Source organism: Aythya ferina (assembly GCF_964211825.1).
Source record: "Aythya ferina genome assembly, chromosome: 6".
Classification (NCBI taxonomy): Eukaryota; Metazoa; Chordata; class Aves; order Anseriformes; family Anatidae; genus Aythya; species Aythya ferina.
Genome location: NC_140303.1, coordinates 18014239 through 18036207, shown reverse-complemented (window position 1 = coordinate 18036207; position 21969 = coordinate 18014239). Strand labels below are relative to the sequence as shown.

Sequence of the window (21969 nt, the reverse complement as noted above, 5' to 3'; positions counted from 1 at the left end):
ATTTTATTTTATTTTTCAAAATCACAGTTCAGAGAGTTTGCTTAAAAGATATTTATATGGTAAAAATGAAGAATGATTATAACAGGAAAACAGAAATAAAGGGAAAGTGGAGTTAACAGCAGACTGACGGAAAAACAAGCTGGAATGATGGGCATTTTTTTTTCTTTTTAAGAGACATACCTTCATTTTTTCTGTGTATAATTTTTATCTTTGATGCTGCAAAAGAAGTCTATTCACACCAATGCTTGCTCTTATAACATTTCTACAGGAAGAATCAACTAGATTTTATCACTGGAGCTGTCTAAGATTTTTCTCTGAGGTACCCATGACTGCTGCTTCAGTGATGATATAAAAAAGCACTATGCAACAAGTATTTTTTTGTTCGTTTTTTATCCTACCTTCAGCTGGTTTTTGAGGTGGAACTGCAACCGTGGCATCAGGAACATCTGGAAAGTCAAAATGTTTAACTGAATCAAAAATACAGATCTGAATTTGCTATCCCCAAGATTAGTTCATGGGCCTTTATTTGTTTATATTTTAGCACACAATTATTGTAACTTGCTCCTCAAGCATAAGCAAGCTCATGTATAGATAATTACTTGAATTAATCTTTTTATCTGGCCAACTTTGCACTGTTTCATTTTATTTATAGATAGATAGATTTGCGTCATTTTGGACTAGGCTCTTTCTTAAGAACATTCAGAAAGGAAGGTCATTATATATCATAAGGAGATGATTGCTACCCATTTTTCTTCCTTGTTTAACTGTTCAGCTGTGCAGATGATGTTGAATGTATTCATTGGTACCTCTTCATTGTTCCTCAGTCATTTAAATAAAAATACACTTGTTTTATAGAATGTGGCTTCCCATATTGTACAAAATAAGACCAGACACAACCAGAACAAAATAAGACCCAGACACAAAAATAATCACTGCTTTCAGAGTTATCAAAGTAGTCATTTCCACTATGTATAAGAATAAATAGTTCCTCATATGCACGGCTGAGGAATATTTTTTCAGACTGTAGGTTTCACTTTCTATAGCCAGGGGAAAAGGATAAAGCAGAACAATGCAATATATCTATGACAGATAACAGACATGATCTTGTGGTAATCTTGTGCATTATCTTTACCTGGTGGCTTCAGCTCCAGTTTGATTTCTGCAAAAGAGTAATACATTTCTTTTAGAACTATTTGTTTTTCCAGAATCATGTTTCAAACTCACAAATTTGTATGTAGCTAGGATCATAAATTTGTTTAGAAAATTCACTAACCTTTGGTTACCAGATAGAGCTCTGCAGTGCTTCTTGCTTCTCCCCTTGGTTCAAGACGAGCAATTACAGAATATACACCTGCACCAGACACAAATTTTCATATTTATATGCTTGTATCATTAGAAAAAAAGAACATAAAATCACGGAAAAGAATGGCATTGGCCAAAATATGCCATGATTTTTTACCTTCATCTTCTGCAGTAACATTGTGAATAGTCATATAATGACAACGACCTTCACTTCTGAAGCTGTACTTAGGACTCTCTTTCAGTTCAATGGGGCCTTTATACCAAGTCACAACTGCATCATCAAAAGACACCTCACACTCGAAGGTTGCAGATTGGTGTTCACTCACTACAATATTCTGTATGCTCTTTGTGAACTGAATTGGTTCAGCTGTTTTAGGGACAACAAAAAAATATCTGTTATTAACTAAGACCAGGTCATTTAGTTTACCTAATCCCTTCTCACTGTTTTCATAAAAATAGCTACACTATAATGAGATGTAATAACAAATAAGAGAAAAGGAAATCCATCTACTATGAAGTATTATACATAAGAATGAAGATTAGAAGATGTAAGAATAAAAACATAAGATTGTTGTACAGAAAATATACAAGAGAAGCCATTAGGGAAATCAAGCGAAGGTAAAGAACAATTAAGGAAAAAGAGGAAATATGAGGAAAATAGGAGAGTAATAGGATAAAAGAAGTTAAAAGAAAGTATGACAAACAATTTGAGAGCAAGGGGCCATTAGTAATGATGATTTAGTTAAAAATACTAACTTACATGAATATGTCACATATTGTTCAAAGAGAAAGAACAAGAAAATTTCTTGTTTAATCCATTTCCAAGTTCAAGGATATTTCTTTAAGAAATCTATTTTATTTTCAATTGTTCTGTTAATGGAACATCCAGCAACTCTTTACCACTAATGTAATAAAGAGATTCTACATCTTTTTACAAACCTTCAATGGCCAGATCTGCAGTTGTTTCTAGATTCTCAAGCTTGCAGGTATACTGTCCCTGGTCTTCTGTTCTAACATCCTTGATGATGAGTTTGTGTACTTTGTCGGAGACTTGTGTTGAGTATCTCCCTCCTATCTTAATGGGCCTCCCATTTCTATACCACTGAGACTTGGCATTTGGTATAGAAAACTGACAAGAGAGCGTGCATATGTTTCCTTCCTTGAAAGTAGTGTCATGAAGATGCCGTTCAACTGCAGGTTCTATTAGCATGTTAAAATATATATATTTTTTAGCAGACATCAGACAATAGAATAATCAAAGAATTCAGATACTTAGTTCAAAAGTAGACTTACCAATCACAGTTAGCCTAGCACTGGCAATGTGTGGTCCACACACTATTCTGAAATTTCCCTGATCTTCAAGCTGGCAGTTCTTGATCCTAAGTATGTGGCGATCACCTTCAATTCTAATTTCATATTTGTCACTGGAGTCCAGTTTCTGTGTTCCTTTGTACCATGAAAGTTTAATTTCTGGATAGTTAATTTTAATTTCACATTCAAAGATAGCATCCTCATCTGTTAAAACCGTCTGATTTTCAATGTCTCTGACCAGAGTAATAGGCTGAAAATATTAATTTAAATTAGTTTCAAGTTCCCTGTTATGGGTTTGAATATTTCACAAATCAGGACAAAAATAAGTTACCTCTGTCTGTGATAGTCGTTGCTGAATAAATGATACAAGTTCATCGAACTCCTGTTCTTCTCTTTGAGCCTTTTCTGTAAGCTCAATTTCCTGTAATAAGACAGAATGTACTTAAAGATTAAAGGATCTTAAATGTCAAGCTGTCATTTTTATCTAACATAAAACTAGTTCTTGCGCTTGCTGTAGCCATACTGTATCTAGCCTATCTTCTCATCTTAAAAAATAGCAACCATACCAAGACAACATACCTGGCCAGAAGGGCCATTCCTTCTTTTTCAGTTTGAGCATGCAAGAATTTGAGAACTAAAAGATCTAAACAGATACCAGAAAATCCTGTTCACACAGTAATATCACATCATGGACACCAAGTCTGTTCACAGGGGCTGTGTTACTCTTAAAGCCAATGCTGTAGTCACACTGTATCTTACCAATCTATGGCTTTCTTCCTCTCGGGTTTGCTTTAGTAACTCAAAGGCTTGCAGGAGGCCACGGAAATCTGTAATTCCATACATGCGAGCGTATTTCTCATATTCTTTAGGATCAACATTTTTGAGAAGTTCCAAGATATCAATAGTTTGATCTTCCTCATCTTCCTTTCTTTTTGTTGGAGTTCTATTCAAATCAATGACATAAGTTAAATATACAATACTTCATTTCTAGAAAGATGGTCAATGCAAAAATGAATCAACACAGAACTACTGTAGTGCACTCTTTTAGTGTAACCTAGTTAGGTGCTTCTATTTTAAGTACACAGTTATACTTTTATCATGAATATCAAAATATTATATCTTGATCTGAGACGTTTAATCAGAAAGCTTTTCTGTGTTGATTGCAAAGTAATTGTAAAATCTTTGCATATACCTTTTTAGTTTCCCCCTGACATCCCCTTCAATGACTTCTTGCTTCCTTTCTTCAACTTGTAGGTTGACACTCCTCTCAATTTCCCCATGTTGGTTAAAAGCTACACATTTGTACATGCCAGAATCCGTTTTTGTTGTGTCCTTTATTTCTAGTTTGGCTTCATCTCCTCTCTGCTGGATGAAAATACGACCTCCCTGGTTGAGTTGTCTCCATTTCCCTTTCATCCACTTAACATTTGGAATTGGCTCTCCTCCAACTTTTGCAATAAATGTTGCAACAGTCTCTACGGAAATATGCAAATGAGGAAAATAAGTCTTTGCAGATGTTTCTATGACAACAGGACATAATCTCAAGCAACAGGTATAGACAAATAGAAGACATAATTTTTTGAAAAAGAGTTCTTACTTTCCATGACTTTGATACTCTGAGGCTCTGAGACAAAATAAAGTTTTCCCTCCACTTCTGCTTTCTTAGCTGCTGGTGCAGCTGTTGTTTTTTCTAAAATAAATAAATAAAAGGAGTCAAATAATTAAACAGACTGTTTTATCAGAATCACAGAATGGATGAGGTTGGAAGGGACCTCTGAAGGTCGTATTTTCCAACCACTCAAGCAGAGACACCTAAAGCTGTTTGCCCAGGACCATGTCCAGATGGCTTTTGAAAATCTCCAAAATTACCTGTGTGAAAAGGAATGAGTTACAAGATGAAACAAAATATTATGTGAAATACAAAAAAATGTAAAATATTTTCATATTTTAAGTAACTTGTATTTTACATTGCAAATGAAACTGAGCATTGTAGGACATGTTATGCTTTCCACTAACATCAGTCAGGTCATTTTTATTCTGCATAGATATGCAAATTCATACAAATAAGAATTTTCTAAAATTAGTCATTTTTTTTAGTGAGGTGTTCTCTTTTCTGCTTCTGGAAATCTCACCCTCAGAGTTATTTGAACTTTTTGTAATACTGATCTGTTATTTTTTTTTCCTTTTTTTTTTTTTTTCTTTCGACTAGTTCTTAGCTCTGCTGCCACCCATGTAGTGAAAAAGATGCTGCTTCTACATATTACTGAACCTGCATATCTTGAATGCAAAAATACAAGACTCTACATGGAAGCTCTCATGCTTCAGCAACATTTACTTCTAGCTAAAAGTCCAAAACGTGTTGAAGCTGTAATAGTTTTGAAACAGCTAACCTCTAAGGCCACACTATCAATAAAATTATTTTTGTACTTTCTTAAATAAACACCACTATTCCCATAAAATATGCAGACACAAGTAATTTTCACTTAATTGCATTTTTCTTAAATTCTTTGATTAGCTATAGGAACTAAATTCTTAATCTTGTTGGTAAGAATATGCTATTGATTTGACAGTGATATTCCATTGTTTATGTTTCTATTTATATATAAATTATTGTTAAATGTACTGTTTTCTACAGTTTTGAAAAGAAATAAAAGATACTAATTGCTTGCTATTACAATGTTAGTGTCTTTGTTCCTCACAAAATGAAGTAGGATGGAGTTTTAAATTTCCATCACAATCCTTGATTTTGTTCATGTTACTGTACCTTTAACAGTCACTTTAGATCTGCAAGTGTCAGTGCCAGCCATATTTGAAGCTTTGCACACATATTCTCCTGAATCAGATTTGGTAACTGCAGCAAGTTCCAGAAGAGCTACTCCATTAGCAAAGCTGAAGTTGCATCTGTCTGAAGCTCTTATTTCTCTTCCTGCCTTCAGCCACTGAATCCGGATTGGCTGTGATCCTTGGACATGGCAGCTGAGCTGTATGTTACCACCTTCCTCTGCTGTTGCTGGCTGAAGGGGCTGGTCAAAACGTGGAGGCTTTTTAGGTTCTGGAAGGTGAAAGTGCTTCAGTGAATTCTCTTTATCCTCTTTAATATCTTTATTGATGATTTGGATGAGGTACTTGAGTGTACTCTCAGTAAGTTTGCAGACAACACCAAGTTACGGGGAAGTGTTGATCTGCCAGAGGGTAGAAAGGCCCTGCAGAGGGACCTGGACAAGTTGGATTGACGGACAGAGGCCAATGGGAAGAGGTTCAATATGCCTAAATCTCAGGTCCTGCACTTTGGTCACAACAACCCCATGCAACTCTACAGGCTGGGTCCAGAGTGGCTGGAAAGCTGTGTGGAGGAAAAGGACCTGGAGGTGCTGGTCGATGCTTGCCTGAACATGAGCCGGCGGTGTGCCCAGGTGGCCAAGAAGGCCAATGGGGTCCTGGCTTGTATCAGGGATAGTGTGACCAGGAGGACCAGGGAGGTGATCATCCCTCTGTAGTCAGCTCTGGTGAGGCTACACCTTGAGAACTGCATTCAGTTTTGGGCCTCTCACTACAAGAAAGACATTGATGCTCTAGAGCATGTCCAGAGAAAGGGCTGTGAAGCTGGTGAAGGGCCTGGAACACGAGTCCTCTGAGGAGTGGCTGAGGAAACTGGCATCGTTTAGTCTGGAGAAGAGGAGGCTCAGGGGAGACCTTATTGCTCTCTATGTACTATCTGAAAGGAAGGTGTGCAGAGCTGGGGGTTAGCCTCTTCTCATAGATAACTTGCGATAGGACTATAGGGAATGGACTCAAGTTGCACCATGGGAGGTTCAGGTTGGTTGGAAATAAGAAATTTCTTCTCAGAAAGAGTAGTCAGGTATTGGAATGGATTGCCTAGGGAGGTGGTGGAGTCACCGTCCCAAGGGGTGTTTAGGGAAAGGTTGGATCTGGTGCTTATGGACATAGTTTAGTGGGTAATATTGGTGGTACGGGGATAGTTGGATCAGATGGTCTTGGAGGTCTTTTCCAACCTTAATAATTCTATGATTCAAGGAAGGAAAATATGAAGAGCATAGGAGAAAAAGAAACACATGTGGTTCTTAAGACATAGGAAAGCAATGAACAAGGATAAGCGTAAGTCTGAGAATATGAGTCGGTTTTAGAAAATAGAATTAATAACAAGACAGTATATGTTTTGTATGCAAACATGCAAGAAATGTTTTATATAACATGTTTTCTCCACAAAATAAGGACAGTAGCATGCGAAAATATTAGAATAACTAAAACACTTATTAGGCTGCAAAACTACACAGACACCTGTAGAGAATCAAATATGCAATCTCCTACAATAGTATTAGGATGATGTGCCATGCTGCCACAACACATCATCAAAGCTGCCCAAGCTTAGTTTAATTGCACAGAAAAACTGTTTTTCAATAAACAAATAAATAAAATTTAAAAAGGCAAAATAAAAAAAGAAGAAAAAAACATCACATTAAAGATTTCAGATTTCAATGTTTACTCCAAATCAGTCATAGCAAGTACTGAAAAAGAAGCTCCTACACACACACAAATTTAAATCACAAAATCAAAATAATTTATTGATTTTGTGGTTTAACCCAGTTTTATCATGTCCGTCTCAGTACAAATTATTAATATTAAGGCAAACAAAAACAATTAAGCACAACACAATTAGTTTACTGGCTGTACAAAGCCATAAGACAGAAGCTATTTGCAGCTAACACAGAAAGAAAATCAAGAAGTAAAGAAAAGCATGATTTCTACTAACCTCTGATAACAACAGAAGATGTACACAACACGCTTCCTGCTTCATTGGACACTTTACAGGTATATAAACCAGCATCTGATTGCTCTACACTCTCAATATGCAAAAGTAAGGTATTGTTTTTGAATGATATTTCACAATGAGGACTTGAGTGAACTTCCTGATTGTTTTTATACCAAGCAACAGTCAAAGGTTGAGAGCCAGCAACACGGCCCTCAAGTTTAAGTTCATTCCCTTCTGTTTCTTCTACTGCTTCAGACAATTTCTTAGTAAAAGTAGGTGGAGTTTTTCGTTCTGTGAAAAAAGAACATATGCGCCAAAACTGAAATAAAAAAATCTAAGGAAAGTGTTTGAAGAAAAAAAACACAACATTGGGGAATCAATAGTTGCTGTCATTTAAACAGGATTTTTGTTTGTTTGTTTGTTTTAGTGAAAATACTCCAAGATCAATGGCAAGTGTCTTACTTGTACAGTCACTGTGTTAGTGGATTTTCTTATTTGTGAAAAACGACAGGAAAAAAACACATTTATTTGATTGATTGATGATTGATCTAAGTCTTTAAAAACACAAGATTTTTTGATGAGTTATCAAGGAAGAAATAGGCCTGTAGAACACAAAGGCTATAAAGAAATTAGGCTGAAGAAAATATCCTTTCTTTCATTGTTAATGGTCCTTTCAATTTCTCTTTAAAGATCCATGTGTATTATACCATCCAGATAGATATTTTTGAGCTATACCTCAAAAGTTATGTTTAAAGTTTTTTCTCAAACTTTTCTTGCAGCAATAATGCCAACTTCCTTTACAATTAAAAGAAAAATTACACACAATGTATTATCTGTTCAGTACCTTTAACATTCAGTTGAGCTGTGCAAGAATCCTTTCCAACTTCATTGCTAGCATAGCACGTATACTTTCCAGAATCTTCCCTGTCAACTCTCAAGATGGTCAAATGGGCTGTATTTTCTACATAACTGACTTGATAGTTTCCTCCTGTTCTAATCTCCTGGTTATCTTTTGCCCATGTGACTCTAATAGGCTGTGTTCCAGAAATGTGACACTCAAAGTCAGCACTTTCTCCAATGATACCATCCAAAGATGTAATTGGAGTGTCAAAGAATGGAGGAGTCTTCCCTTCTAAAGAGTGAAAGAAATTAAAAAGCATCACTTTAACATCACAATTTGCTTTAAATATTTTCAAAATAAATATTATTTGTATAATATTTAATACACGTATAAAGTAAAAGCAAGTTTTAAGATACTTCCATTGAATGTTTCACAGTCCACCAACCTGTAAGGACAAGCCTGCCACTAGAAGAAGCAGTTCCAATAGCATTGGTTGCTGTGCAGGTATATTGCCCAATAAGGCTCCTGTCCGTCTTCAAAATCTGCAGAGTTGCTACATTATCTATGAAGGTTGTGTGAACATTGTAGTCCTCTTTTACATGTACACCGTCTTTAAACCAAGATACTTCAATAGGTTCTGAACCAGCAATGCCACAATCAAACGTAACTGGTAAGCCAATGGTTTCATGAACATCTCTTACTTTTTGGGTAAAAGAAGGAGGAAGTTTACGCTCTGTAAGAAAACAGGTATTGTACCATGAGGTCTTTCAAAAGCTATGCACCTATTGTTGTACTCATCAGTACTGTAGGGTATGATGGATTTTTGCTTTTAACTTATTAAAAATGTTACATTTAAATGTACATCATTTAATTTGGGAGCTCAAGTGAAAAGAACACGGTGCATATGGATGCAAGAAAATATATAACCATTCCGCCCTTGTTTACACCCAGTGAGACTATTTAACCCTCAGGACTGACTAGCTAGCTTATGATCTCAGGACTCTTGAACTGCAGAAACAGTCAAAGCAATATCCTAAACGGGCAATGAAGATGCAGAAGCTTCTATCACTACAGAAGAAATGTGGTCAGTAAGAGATATATTTAAGTTAGATTTACTGTTAGACCTTTGTTAATAGAACACATTACCACGGGTTATCTTACTGGTCAGAAAAGAATAGAGCTTTTAAAAATTAAAAGACAATCTTTGTATTTGAAAGAACAAACATACTGAAGGCCAAACATAGGCCATTTTCCTAATTTTTAGGAAAGAATGATTCACCTTGAACTGTGAGCAAAGATGATGAAGCAGCCTCTCCAACACTGTTTTCTACTTTGCAGATGTACTCCCCACTGTCACTACTGTCCACCTGGCTGAAAACCAGAGTGGCAACTTGGTTCTTAAAGTGCATTTTCACAGTAGCCGTTCCCCTCAGTTTTGTATCGCCTTTGTACCACGACACAATCATTTCTGGTGTTCCAGCAACCCGGCACTGTAAGGATGCTGAATCCCCAACAGTCACCTGCACTGGCTCCAAGGGTGTAATGAAATAAGGTGGTTCTGAAGAACAAACAGCACAAAAAAAGTATTGCACAATGACCACAAGTAGTTGAAATAACACTTGATGAAATAATGGTGGCTTGATGACGCACCTAGTATTGTGATTGCACTGTGACAATTATCTTGTCCAGAGTCATTTTCAATATGACAAGAATATTGCCCTTGATCTTCTAGTTTGCTACTAGGGATTTCCAGTATGGCAGATGTTTCTGTAGTGGTGATGCTACACTTTTCAGAGTGTTTTAATATTACTCCATTTTTCTTCCATGTTACTGAAATTGGTGGAGTACCTGTATATGTGCATTCCAGGAGTAAATTTTTCCCTTTCTCTACACTTAAATCATTCACCTTCTTCACAAATTTTGCTGGTTCTATAATGAACAATACAAAAAGATAAATTAAATAAAGCCAGGATTTTTTTTTTTTTTTTTTTTTTTTTTTAAAGAAGCATAAGAAACAGTAGTCTGGACAAACCTTTGACAAAAAGATGTGTTGTGCAAGAAATCTTCCCTGCCTCATTAGAGACTTGGCAGGTGTAGTCTCCACTCTGAAGTGGGTGTACATCAAACAGCTCCAGCTCTGCAAGTGAGTCTTGCAAGGTTATACTACATTTGTGCCCTGGTACTAGCTCAACACTACCTCTAAACCATTTAACTTCCAATGGAGGGGAGCCTTTGATGATACTCGTAAATGTTATGTTTGTCCCAGAGAAAACATTCAGCGGTTCAGGTTTCTTCATGAAAGATGGTGGTTCTAAGCATATAAATAAAACAGAGAAGAAGTACATTCAGCTTCTGATGAAGAGCATAATAATCAGAAATATATAACAAAACCAAAAATTAAGTCTTTTTGAAAACAAATTTGAGTCATCCAGCTCTGGCTTCTTATTGATACTGACCTCTAACACTCAAAAATGCGCTGCATTCATCAGATCCAGCTACATTAGTAGCTGAGCACAGATAAGTTCCCATATCAGATTCCTGAAGTAGATTCACTTTCAGAGAACAAGTGTTGTCTGTAAGGGTAGCCTGATACTTGTCTCCACTGGTAATCTCTTGTCCATCATGAAACCAGGAAACAAGAATAGGTGGTGACCCATAAACTTTGCACTCCAGTACAGCAGAAGAACCCAGTTGACCATACGTTTCTTTCAGTTTTCTTGTGAAAGAAGGAGGTATAATACGATCTGCAGTTGTTTAAACATAAAACAAACAACAACAACAACAAAAACCTTTCAGTACAGGAGTTTAAAATACAGAGGGTTCTCAGTGCATAATGAAACCCATTTATTTTGATGTATCTGCATTAGCAATCTGCTCCTGCTTGTGTAAAATGCTGAAAAATAGTTGATGGTTAAGGAATCAACTTCAGGAATACCTTTGCTTTTTGCAGTTCTTTTTCATATGAAACAATATTGCACCAGTTGTCTGGAAAAGACAAATGGATTAAAGTTGAAGAAATCAAACCCTTGCTATAACTCCTGCCCCTCAGATGCTAGGTAGGCATCTGTTCCTGATGCTTGTGACAGTGGAGTGCCAAGCACTCAAAGATTATACAAGCAGTGAGTCCCCCAGACTGCTAATCATGGGAAACAGTATGCTATCTAAAGGCATTATAAAAGAAATTTGGATCAGATGTGACTCAAAATGAGTAGTCAACTAACCTGAAACATGCACTGAAGCTGTGCAGCTGCTTTTACCAACACTGTTTTTCACCTCAAAAGTATATTCTCCACTATCTTCTAGTCCTGTATTGAGGATCTTAAGCCCAGATACTTTGTTGAAGAAGCTGATTTTATATTTATGGTCAGTAGACAATTCATTCCCATCCTTAAACCATCTAGCAGTAAGCTCTGGTGTGCCGTCTACTGTGCATTCCAGAGTACAAGAGTCTCCAGCTGTAACTTTCACGGGGCCTGGCTTCTCTACAATGATTGCAGGTTCTGCAATGAGACGCAAGTCACAGCATTTTAAAAAACAACAATGCAATAGTAATTAGCACCATAAAAACATATTATATTTTTTATACCACATTACCCACCAAGCACTGTAAGTGTGGCAAAGCACTCCTGAACTCCAGCATCATTTTTTATCTGACAAACATATTTCCCAGCATTGGCTGGTTCTGTGTTTCCAATCCGCATAGTTGCAATGTTTTCTGAATAGGAAATCCAAAGATTTTCACTTTCTCTAATGATCTCCCCTTTCTCTTTTAACCACAGAACAGAAATGGGCTGTGATCCTTCAACTGCAGCCTGCAGTTCAATCGACTCCCCAGCTACAACAGTGAGATCACTCAGCTTCTTCACAAAGGTTGGTGGTGCTATTTAAGAGAAGATATTTAACAGTAAAAAACACTCCAGGAGGGGAAATGTAGGAGGATATTAACTGGAAAAATGAAATTCCAAGAAGGTGACAGTCCTTATACAAACCTCTCAGTGTTACAGAGCCAATACAGGAGTCACTTCCCACATCGTTTACAGCTTTACAGTGATATTCACCAACATCTGCAGTATCCACACTGAGAATGTGAATGCTAGCAAGGTAGTTCTCAGACATGACCTTGTACTTCTTGCTGCTCCGAATTTCTCGTTTGTCTTTATACCATGAAATCTGGAACGGAGGAGTGCCCTGAAGCTCACATTCCAGACGAATATCAGACCCTTTCAAGGTCTGGACTGGATGGGGCCTCTTGATAAAAATAGGGGGTGCTGAAACAAAGGAGTTAAAGTTTGTGTTATTTGAGCTGATGATATTAAAGAGGAGAGTATTCAAGTAGCCAAACTGATAGTGAGCAGCAAAGGAACACTGTAAGTGAGAGATCTCCCACAATATAACAAGCAGGCTTGCCATCTTTTCAGACAAGCTTTGGTCTGTCTGATTAAAGAAAGTGGGATTTAACAGCTTTTCCACACAAAAGTACTCATACAGATAGAAAGGCAAGGGAAGAGCTGGGATTCTGACCTTTTACTTTCAGTGAGGTACTGGTACTAGCACTACCAGCTGGATTCTGAGCTTCACAACTGTAGTCACCGCTGTCTTCAACTCTGAGGTTGTGCATTTCAATGATTGCCACTGAATCCACAAATGACATTCGGTATTTTTCACTGGGGTGGATCTCAGTTTCACCTTTGTACCACATGACTTTGATTTCTGGAGATCCCCCTACTTTGCATTCGTACCTAGTGGACTCATGCTCTTTCACAAGTCTTGAGGAGTCTAGTTTCTTAATAAACCTTGGCGGTTCTGGAAAGCCAAAAATGGAAAATGATGTTTTTAACTGCACAGATTCTTTGAATAAACAGGCAAATATCTAACAGAAAATATAAACTTTGAGGACTTATGCAAACATTCTAATTTTGTAATTGCTGTTTTTTTTGTTGTTGCTTTTTTTTTTTTTTTTTTTAAGATTTGAAGTTTGTCCAAAATGTAGATTAGGACTATTTGCATTTTAGATAGTTTCTCCTTATTTTGTTTTCTCATTCTACTTCTCTATATTCAGCTGACACATGTGGTTTTCTTTAAGTAATATCCTCTTGCTGTACATGGGTAATAAAAATGCCTGATGGAAATTCAAGAATCCAAGCTGTTCATCTAAGAGCTATTGTTTAGATAATTTAGGCTGAGCATTATAGCAACTGCTTTATAACTTAACATGTCATTAAGAATTGATACAGTTGATAAGTGTATTTGAGTTATAATCCTCTGCACGTTTATTGCAAAGCCAAACATAAAGGTGCATATAAGGACTAAAAGTCAAGGATCACAGGTAGCAAATAAGAGAAGTTCAAAACAGTCATGCTGGGAAGAATTACGAGATGGTTGGTATTAGTGAAATTGGGTTTAAAGGTCATATGACTGGAAAGTAAACCAAATGGTTACATTTTACTCTGTAAGGAGAGAAAGAAAGGGAGGTTTGACACTTTACATCACAAGTACCATGCAGACAATTCAGATTCACAAGACTGAATGCTCATGGATCAAAGATAAAAGCAGTAAAACCAAGCGGTGGTAATGTGGGAACAACTAACAAATCTCTCTACAGAACAGGATGAATTGCCTTTTTGTGTATCTGTAACATGTAGGAAGAATATCTATTTTACTGTGGGTCACTTCAATCTGTGGGACATTTGCAGAACATCCTATGTTGTTAGTAACAAAACTTCCTTAGAGTTTCTAAAAATAAAAGTTACATCTTGTTAACACAAAAACTCTTGGAATCTCATTACTTTGTTATCAGATTTCATTTTGATAAACAGTTGATTTCCTATCTGCATACTAACAGTTGCTGACTAATTCCACTAATTCCATTCCTTTCCAAAAATGTTAGTAAAGTGTTATATGTTAGTAAAGTACTTAGAATGTTAGATAGTTTCTAGAACCTAAGGCAGGTGTTAAAACGACAGATTGGAAACACTAGATTAAAAAAAAAAAAAAAGTGGGGGTAGGGAGGTGTTGAAAGTCATTGGACATAAGATCTTGATTCTACAAAAAAAAGACTATATCATAGAGATAAGACAGCATCTTCTCAAATTAAAAACATGCAAATCAATGCACATACGAGCTTGCACTTCCAAGTTTTGTAGGAATAGGCTGACAAGCAATGAGCAAAATTAATTTTACATCGTTGGGAAATCTGTACAAAATCTGAAGAATTAAAGAAAAATAATCCTTGAAAAAATAATAAAAGAATAATTTACAATTTTATGAATAAAGAGTTGAAGACTAAAGAGTTGAAGAGTAAGAAAAGGAATAAGGTCAGTTAGGATCATTTTATGTAGAGTAATTCCAGTCAAATTAACCTATTAGTACTTCTATCATTAATAATAAACAGAATTATGATTGTTGTGGAAATAAGCTTGAAATCTTTAAAAGAGCTTAGATTTCTTCTTACAGTATTTCAGTTTTTTATTTATTTATTTATTTATTTTTAAAGTCAAACTGCGTAATAACAGCATCCCTATTTGCCATTGAGTCCACAAGACTCAATTATAATTCAATTATATTCTTGTAACATGTTTGATTTCCCCTCCAAACTTATATAGAGGGAAAAAAAAAAAAAAAAAGACAGAGAGAGAGAGAGAAAAGAAGAATGCCCTGAAACAACAAGGACATTTAAACTCATGCATCATTTCAGTAGTGTATTTCACATATGTCCTTTAATAAAATCAGTAGGAATAAAGTATCCGGAACAGCTATTTATAAATCCAAGGTTCCCACCTACATTAAGGAAATTACAGTAAGGTACAAGTGTCACTTGTACCAGGACAGTTAAATCCAGTTATAAATTTAGATCTTTGAAAATCATAAGATCCACACACTATGTAGAGAAGTGAAGTGTTGGCAGAGCAGATATTTGTCACCAAGTCTGCCCTCAGATCCTTCAATTTTTCCTATTCAACAACAGGAGTTTTCAAATATTTTCTGGAACTGCACACCTGTTAAAAATACATTTAGGCCTTGTAAGTGGACTTGCTTCTTTCAGCTACCTTTCTCTCTTCAGGACAATTTAGCAAATGACACTACTAGAGAAAGAGTTTAAGGCAAACAGATTTTGCTGACCAACAGTTATTAATAAAAGCACAATGGGGTACTATGTCAGAGTTAATATTTCAGGGACAGAATTCCCTTGATAAGACTCACTATACCAGACCAGAAGAAAGATAGACAAACGTTTAAGTTTTAAAATAACATTTAAATTAAATGAAAGATCTCAACATGACCTCCTGTAAAGATTGTTAGTCTCATGTGTCTGCACTATTTAGGGCTTTTTGTGGGTGTCTGCCTTGCAAAGAAATGCCTGATGAAGTAAAGATTCCAGCAATACCTTGCACAGCCAGCTGAGCTGCACATGCATCCTTTCCAATGCTGTTGCTAGCAGTACATGTGTAGAGTCCAGCATCTCCTTTACCCACTTTTAGGACCATCAAGCTGGCTGTGTTTTCCACCAGTGTCATCTTGTAGTTGCCACCTGGGCGGATTTCTCTGTTGTCTCTGGTCCATGTAATTCTCATAGGTACAGAGCCAGTCACATGGCACTTAAAGGTTGCACTTTCCCCTAGTGCCACATCAATAGATACTGGCTTGACATCAAAGAAAGGAGGTTGTAGATGTTCTGCAAAGAGGAAAGCACGGCAGAGCTCACCACTAAGCTCCCTTTAAACACACACCTTACCATGCCATGCCCACACTCCCTTACCAGCATGTAATGGGTAGAATAGGAGAAAGAGTAAAAGAATAAGACAGCAAATAGGTACAAAATATCTCTAAGTGTGAGCTACAAACCTGTGAGGAGAAGCTTGGCACTGGAAGATGCAGTCCCCAGGGCATTTTGCGCTGAGCAAGTATATTGGCCACAGTAAGCCATGCTAGTTTGCAAGATCTGAAGAGCTGCAACATTATTTAAGAAGGTTGTCTGCACGTTATCACTGTCTCTTAAAAGAACCCCATCCTTATACCAGGAGACCTGGATAGGCTCTGAGCCATTTATGCGACAATCAAAAGTCACTGGAGCACCAACTGTCTCTTGAATATCTTTCAGTTTCCTGGCAAACGTAGGGGGAAGCTGACGTTCTGCAAAATAATAATAATCATCACCGTAAGTAGGAAGCTACCTTGTCAACCTAGAATTAATTGACACTGAACTTAATAAGAACCCCTTTCTGTAGACAACAAAAAGTGCCTACAAACTACCCCAGGAAAGAGTGGCCCCACGACCATCACCTTTAATGACAAGCAAAGCCGTGGTGGTAGCAAAGCCAACACTATTTTCTGCTTTGCAGATATATTCTCCAATGTCACTGTCCTCCACAGTAGAGAATGCCAGTGTTGCCACATTATTCTTGAAGTGCATTTTGTAAGCTTGTGTTGATCTGAGCTTGGTGTCTTCTTTGTACCAAGACACCTTTATTTCTGGTGCACCACCTATCTGGCATTTTAAAATCAAAGGCTCGCCAACCTTCACCTCCACACGGTCCAGGTGCGTGACAAAATAGGGTGGTTCTAGGGGAGGAAAGAGCATAGTGAGCAGAGACAGAGCATCACTGGGGTCCCCTTGGGGATCAGGGGTGATGCATACCTAAGATGGATACAAGGCTGTGGCAAACATCCCCACCCGCCTCATTTGCCACCTCACAGGTGTATTCGCCTTCATCACTCTTAGTGCTGTTGAAGATTTCAAGAATGCCAGATCTGTCAGTAGTTGTAACACTGCAGCGTGGAGACTGAGCAATAGGCATTCCATTTCTTTTCCAGGTGACAGAAATGGGAGGGGTGCCCATGTAGGTGCTTTCCAGAACAATGGACTTCCCCTGCTCCACACTGAAATCACTTAATTTCTTCACGAAGACTGCAGGCTCTGTGTGGAGGCAAAGGTCAAATTGAGAGGGACAAATGTGGCAGGGCTGCAGGCAGACCATGAAGAGAGAGATACCTACACATACACACACACACACCTTTCACAAAGAGTTGAGTTGTGCACGAGATGCTGCCAGCATCATTTGTGACCACGCAAGCATAATCTCCACTGTGGCCCAGCTCCACGTTGTGCAGCTGCAGCTGTGCCACAGAATCATCCAGAGAAATGGAGCAGGTGCTGTCTGGCACCAGCTCCCTGATGCCTCGGAACCAGGTGACTTTGAAGGGGGTGCTGCCCTTGATGTAGCTGGTGAATGTCACACTTGATCCGGGCAAAACTTCCTGGGGATCAGGTGTCTTCACAAAAGAAGGTGGTTCTAAGTGTCACACGAAGAAGCGAAGAGGGAGAAAGATGTTAATAGGAGAGTTCCTGTTGGGGATGAAAACTGAAGCAGGTTAGAAATAAAAATAACAAGGCAGAAAACAGAAAAAGAAACCATGGGAAATCAAAGGTAAGAAAGAAAGAGGGAAGAAGTGTTCTGTAGAAGGGGCTGTAATATCTTTCCACTGACCTCGTACAGTCAAGAAGGCACTACATTCATCAGATCCAGCCACATTTGCTGCTACACATGTATATGGCCCAGTATCTGTGACATCCAGGGCATTGAGCCTCAAAGCACAAATGTTATCCAAGAATGAAATTTCATATTTTTCCCCACTAACAATCTCATTCCCATCCTGAAACCAGGCCACTGATATGGGGGATGTGCCGGACACTTTGCATTCCAGCAGCACTGAAGATCCCAGCACCCCATTTGTTTCCTTTAATTTTCTTGAGAATGAAGGAGGAACAAGGCGATCTAAGTAAGACAAGGCAGAAGAAGAATAAGAAAAATGATTTGTTTGTTTGTTTCCAGTGTAAAGGAAAACAAAAACAAAGCAAAAAAAAACCAACAACACTGCTTTTAAAGACAAGATATAGAGCTGACCTGAAACATCAACTGAAGAAGTGCAGCTGCTGTCCCCCACCTCATTGTGCACCTCAAAAGTATATAAGCCCCTGTCTCCCCTCTCTGCAGAAAAGACTTTCAGAGTGGAGATATTGTTGAAAAAGGTAATTTGGTATTTGCGATCACTCCTTAGTTCTCTGCCATCTTTGTACCACTTGGTGATAAGCTCAGGTGTTCCTCCTACTTTGCACTCCAAGGTAAAAGGGTTTCCAGCCATCACTGTGATCGGCTCAGTCTTCTCTAAGATTACTGCTGGTTCTGAAATAGGAAGGGAGGGGACAGTGTGTCACCAGGAAATCCACCTGCAAACTAGTGAGCATAGGATACAAGCAGCAAACAAGGGGTGGCAGAGACAACTGTGAGAGCCGCAAGATAAAATACTTGTGGAACAGGCTATACCCACCTAGGACTTGTAGAAAAGCAGAGCACTCCCGCATGCCAGCATCATTTTTGATCTGGCAGATATACTTTCCAATATCAGCTCCTTCTGCACTGGCAATCTCAAGAGTTGCAATGTTGTCCATAAACCACATTTGGACATTTTCACTCTCCCTAATAATTTCACCCTTGTCCTTCAGCCAGACAACAGAAATCGGTGGGGATCCTTCCACCACTGCCTGTAGAGCTGTTGGCTCTCCAACGAAGATTGCAGTGTCACTCAGCTTCTTGGCAAAGCGTGGGGGCTCTGATGGCAAAAACAAGGTGGCAGAGGAAGGTTAATGATGCATGCCTGCTTGGAAGAGGTACAGCCAGAAGATCAAGAGAAGAAGGCGCTGATGCTGTTGGTCTTCTACCATACAAACCTTTGAATTTTACTGGGCAGGTGCAAGTGTCACTTCCCACCTCATTCATTGCTTTGCACTGATATTCTCCAGTATCCTGAGATTCCAGATTGAGGATGTGAAGACTGGCAATGGAGTGCTTTGCTGTCACCTTGAACTTCTTGCTGCTCCGAACCTGCCTCCGGTCCTTGAACCAAGCCACCTCAAAGGGTGGAGTCCCTGCTATCTCACACTGGAGAATAATATCCGAGCCTTTAAGTGTGTCCACAGGACTCGGCACCTTGCTAAAAACAGGTGGTTCTATAAAAAAAAGAATCACATCATAACATTTGAGACTGCTTCCTTGAGTAGGTTTCTGGATAGTAGCAAGACACAACATACTCAGGAAGGGGGCCTACACTTCTTCTTGTAAACCTATATTTAGCATCCTCATCATATGTGGTCTCATCTCTAAAAAATGCTGAGCCTCCGGCACCTTCCAGAAAGCCATCCCAAGCACTCCCAAGGGCAGAAAATATGACATTTCTGCACCTGTTTGGAGTTAGTACTTAGTGCCCCTCCCAAAAGCCACCCTCCCCTTTCTTCAGGACCATATTCCAATTTTCCCCACCTCTTTCCAATCATGAAAGCTACCACCAGTGAGGCTCAGTACAACAGCCCTCTCTTGCTTCTTAAATTTCACTCCTGACAGAATCACTGTATATAAAAAAACAGGCAGAGGGATGTCTGCAAAGTGTGTCCATCTCTCTCACCACAGCTGGTGCTTCATCTAGTTCACACATCCTGTGTAACCCAACAACCTTGCCTTATTCAGCTTACAATTGGCTTAAATAGGAAGGCAAGGGAGTGGCTGCACAGCACTCAACACCCACTGCCAGTTCCTGCCTAGTCTCTCTGATGTCTACAACACATCAGCATATTAATCTGAGAGCAGCTAGAAAGAAACTGCACCAGCAGCCACTGACTGCCACAGCAGCAGCTTCCTCTTTGGGGGGGGGAGGGGTATGGGGGCTGTGCAGCTGAGAGCAGGACCAGGACCAGGAGCCAGGGATTCTAGTTGTGTGCAGAGCTGTGCTGCTAACCTTTCACTGCTACTGAAGTGCTACAGCTGGCAGTGCCGGCAGAATTTTGGGCTTCACATATGTAATCGCCACCATCCTCAGTGCTGGCATCCAAGATAGTTAGCACCGCTATGGAGTCTACAAAAGACATGTGGAGCCTGTTGCTTGCTTGGAGTGCCTGATCGTTCTTGTACCACACAGTCCTGATCTCTGGCGTGCCACTGATTTTACATTCAAGTTGAACTGCGTCTCCGTGCTTCACGAATCGCAAAGCTTCAGGTTTCTTGATGAACTTAGGAGGTTCTGCAGAACAAATAAGCATGTGACGACACATGTTTGCCATGTGAAATCTACAGTGCTGAGCAAGAGTCATAGAGAGCGCAAGAATATTGTGCTGCAACAAGGTGAGTTTGCTACAGCAGCTGGCTGTATTTCCAAGAGCTTCCTCTCAAGAAAAGATGCAAGGAGAAAACAGCAAAAACAACTACAACTAGGTCCTATCAACTCTGGAGTCTGCTGCTTGAGGCATCTGGGGTTGTAAAAGACATATGAAGGATGATTGCTCCACCCAGGAGACTTTTTTTTTGCGGTTTCGTTTGGGGAGCAAAAATGTCCCCAAGCCAGCATGAAAGCATCGACAATCCCATCACCCCCAAGATCTTACCCCAGGAGCAGCAGAAACATGGTATGTACAGTTTCACTTGTTTGCACATCTTTAATGAGTATTTCTACTTGAAGAACTTAAATGATTTAGAGCCTAGATTAAATCAGCATTTCATTACTCTAACTGAAACATTCAGAAAAGTTGAAAGAGACAACAATGCTGGCCTACAAATGCAAAATGATTGTATTTACCCTATTACTCTTGTTCCATATAGTAATGATACATATCAATACCCCTGCAATTGTAGTTTAAGCACTAATGATAAAGTAAAAGCAGGAAAGTGTTGTGTGCATTTATCCATACCAACAAACAGCTTAGCAAGAAGACCTGTCCCCCTGTAGAGTTTGCAGGTACACAAGGCTTCTACTGTCATTCAGTATTATAGAAGCAGAGAGTTACCTCATGGTATGTCTGCTTTTTGAAAAGCTACTTTCTCTATATGTCCAAGCTGGAATGGGTGGAAGAAAAAGCTCAGTAACAAAGAGGCCTTTTTTATCCAAGAGAAAGAAAAACAAGAAATGAAGGTGACTTAATCTCAATACCTTTGACACTGAGTTGGGCTGAGCAAAAGTCTTTCCCAGCTTCATTACTAGCTTGGCAAGTATATTGGCCAGAGTCTCCTTTACCCACTCTGAGCACTCGAAGGTGAGCTGTGTTAGCTACAAATGTAATATTGTAGTTTCCTCCAGTTCGTATCTCCCGACCATCCTTGGACCAGGTGATGTGTATTGGCTGGGCTCCAGTAACATGGCATTCAAGGTCAGCACTTTCTCCCAAAGGCACATCAATAGATTCTGGTTTGGCATCAAAGATAGGTGCCTGCTTGGGTTCTAGAAACACAAGAAAACAAAATAATACTCATATCTCAAAATAATAATAATAATAATAAAAAATTTAATCCAGCATACAAATACCATTGCACATGTAGAAAGGGATGGGGGTGCCTATGATCTGGGCAAAAGTTCTGTAAGCCAACACACCTGCCACTGTGAGTTTAGCACTTGAGGTGGCAGTGCCCACAGCATTGGTGGCTGTGCAGGTGTACTGTCCAGTGTGATTCATCTCAGTTCGTGCCAGTTGTAGCACTGCTACATTATCTACAAAGGATGTGTGCACATTGTGGTCATCACTTAGCAGCACACCATCTTTATGCCAAGTCACAGTAATGGGCTCTGAACCATTGAGTCGACACATAAATTTTAGGGGTAAGCCAGCAGGGTGTTCGATGTCCCTTAATTTTCTTGCAAAGGAAGGTGGTCGTTTGCGCTCTGGAAGAAAGCAAGTAAAGGATAAATATGCACCAGGAAGAATTTT

General features: G+C 38.8%; 1 protein-coding gene across 1 annotated transcript in view; it reads right to left on the bottom strand.

The window, feature by feature from the left end:
* Nucleotides 1-21969, bottom strand: part of TTN (titin) — a 243431-nt gene that overhangs the window by 153045 nt on the left and 68417 nt on the right. The window contains exons 72-105 of the mRNA XM_084523042.1: nt 21636-21923; nt 21198-21485; nt 20013-20294; nt 18952-19230; nt 18552-18833; nt 18128-18406; nt 17711-17998; nt 17237-17515; nt 16861-17139; nt 16506-16784; nt 16068-16355; nt 15610-15897; nt 12747-13028; nt 12215-12493; nt 11824-12105; nt 11447-11725; nt 10682-10969; nt 10258-10536; nt 9876-10154; nt 9505-9783; nt 8671-8958; nt 8229-8516; nt 7385-7675; nt 5378-5665; nt 4211-4303; nt 3806-4088; nt 3373-3556; nt 2945-3034; nt 2596-2863; nt 2242-2502; nt 1460-1669; nt 1274-1351; nt 1133-1159; nt 399-446 (exon numbers count right to left, since the gene is read on the bottom strand). Of these exons, the coding sequence (XP_084379168.1) occupies nt 399-446; nt 1133-1159; nt 1274-1351; nt 1460-1669; nt 2242-2502; nt 2596-2863; nt 2945-3034; nt 3373-3556; nt 3806-4088; nt 4211-4303; nt 5378-5665; nt 7385-7675; nt 8229-8516; nt 8671-8958; nt 9505-9783; nt 9876-10154; nt 10258-10536; nt 10682-10969; nt 11447-11725; nt 11824-12105; nt 12215-12493; nt 12747-13028; nt 15610-15897; nt 16068-16355; nt 16506-16784; nt 16861-17139; nt 17237-17515; nt 17711-17998; nt 18128-18406; nt 18552-18833; nt 18952-19230; nt 20013-20294; nt 21198-21485; nt 21636-21923 (8343 nt within the window). The remainder of the gene's footprint in view (nt 1-398; nt 447-1132; nt 1160-1273; nt 1352-1459; nt 1670-2241; nt 2503-2595; nt 2864-2944; nt 3035-3372; nt 3557-3805; nt 4089-4210; nt 4304-5377; nt 5666-7384; nt 7676-8228; nt 8517-8670; nt 8959-9504; nt 9784-9875; nt 10155-10257; nt 10537-10681; nt 10970-11446; nt 11726-11823; nt 12106-12214; nt 12494-12746; nt 13029-15609; nt 15898-16067; nt 16356-16505; nt 16785-16860; nt 17140-17236; nt 17516-17710; nt 17999-18127; nt 18407-18551; nt 18834-18951; nt 19231-20012; nt 20295-21197; nt 21486-21635; nt 21924-21969) is intronic.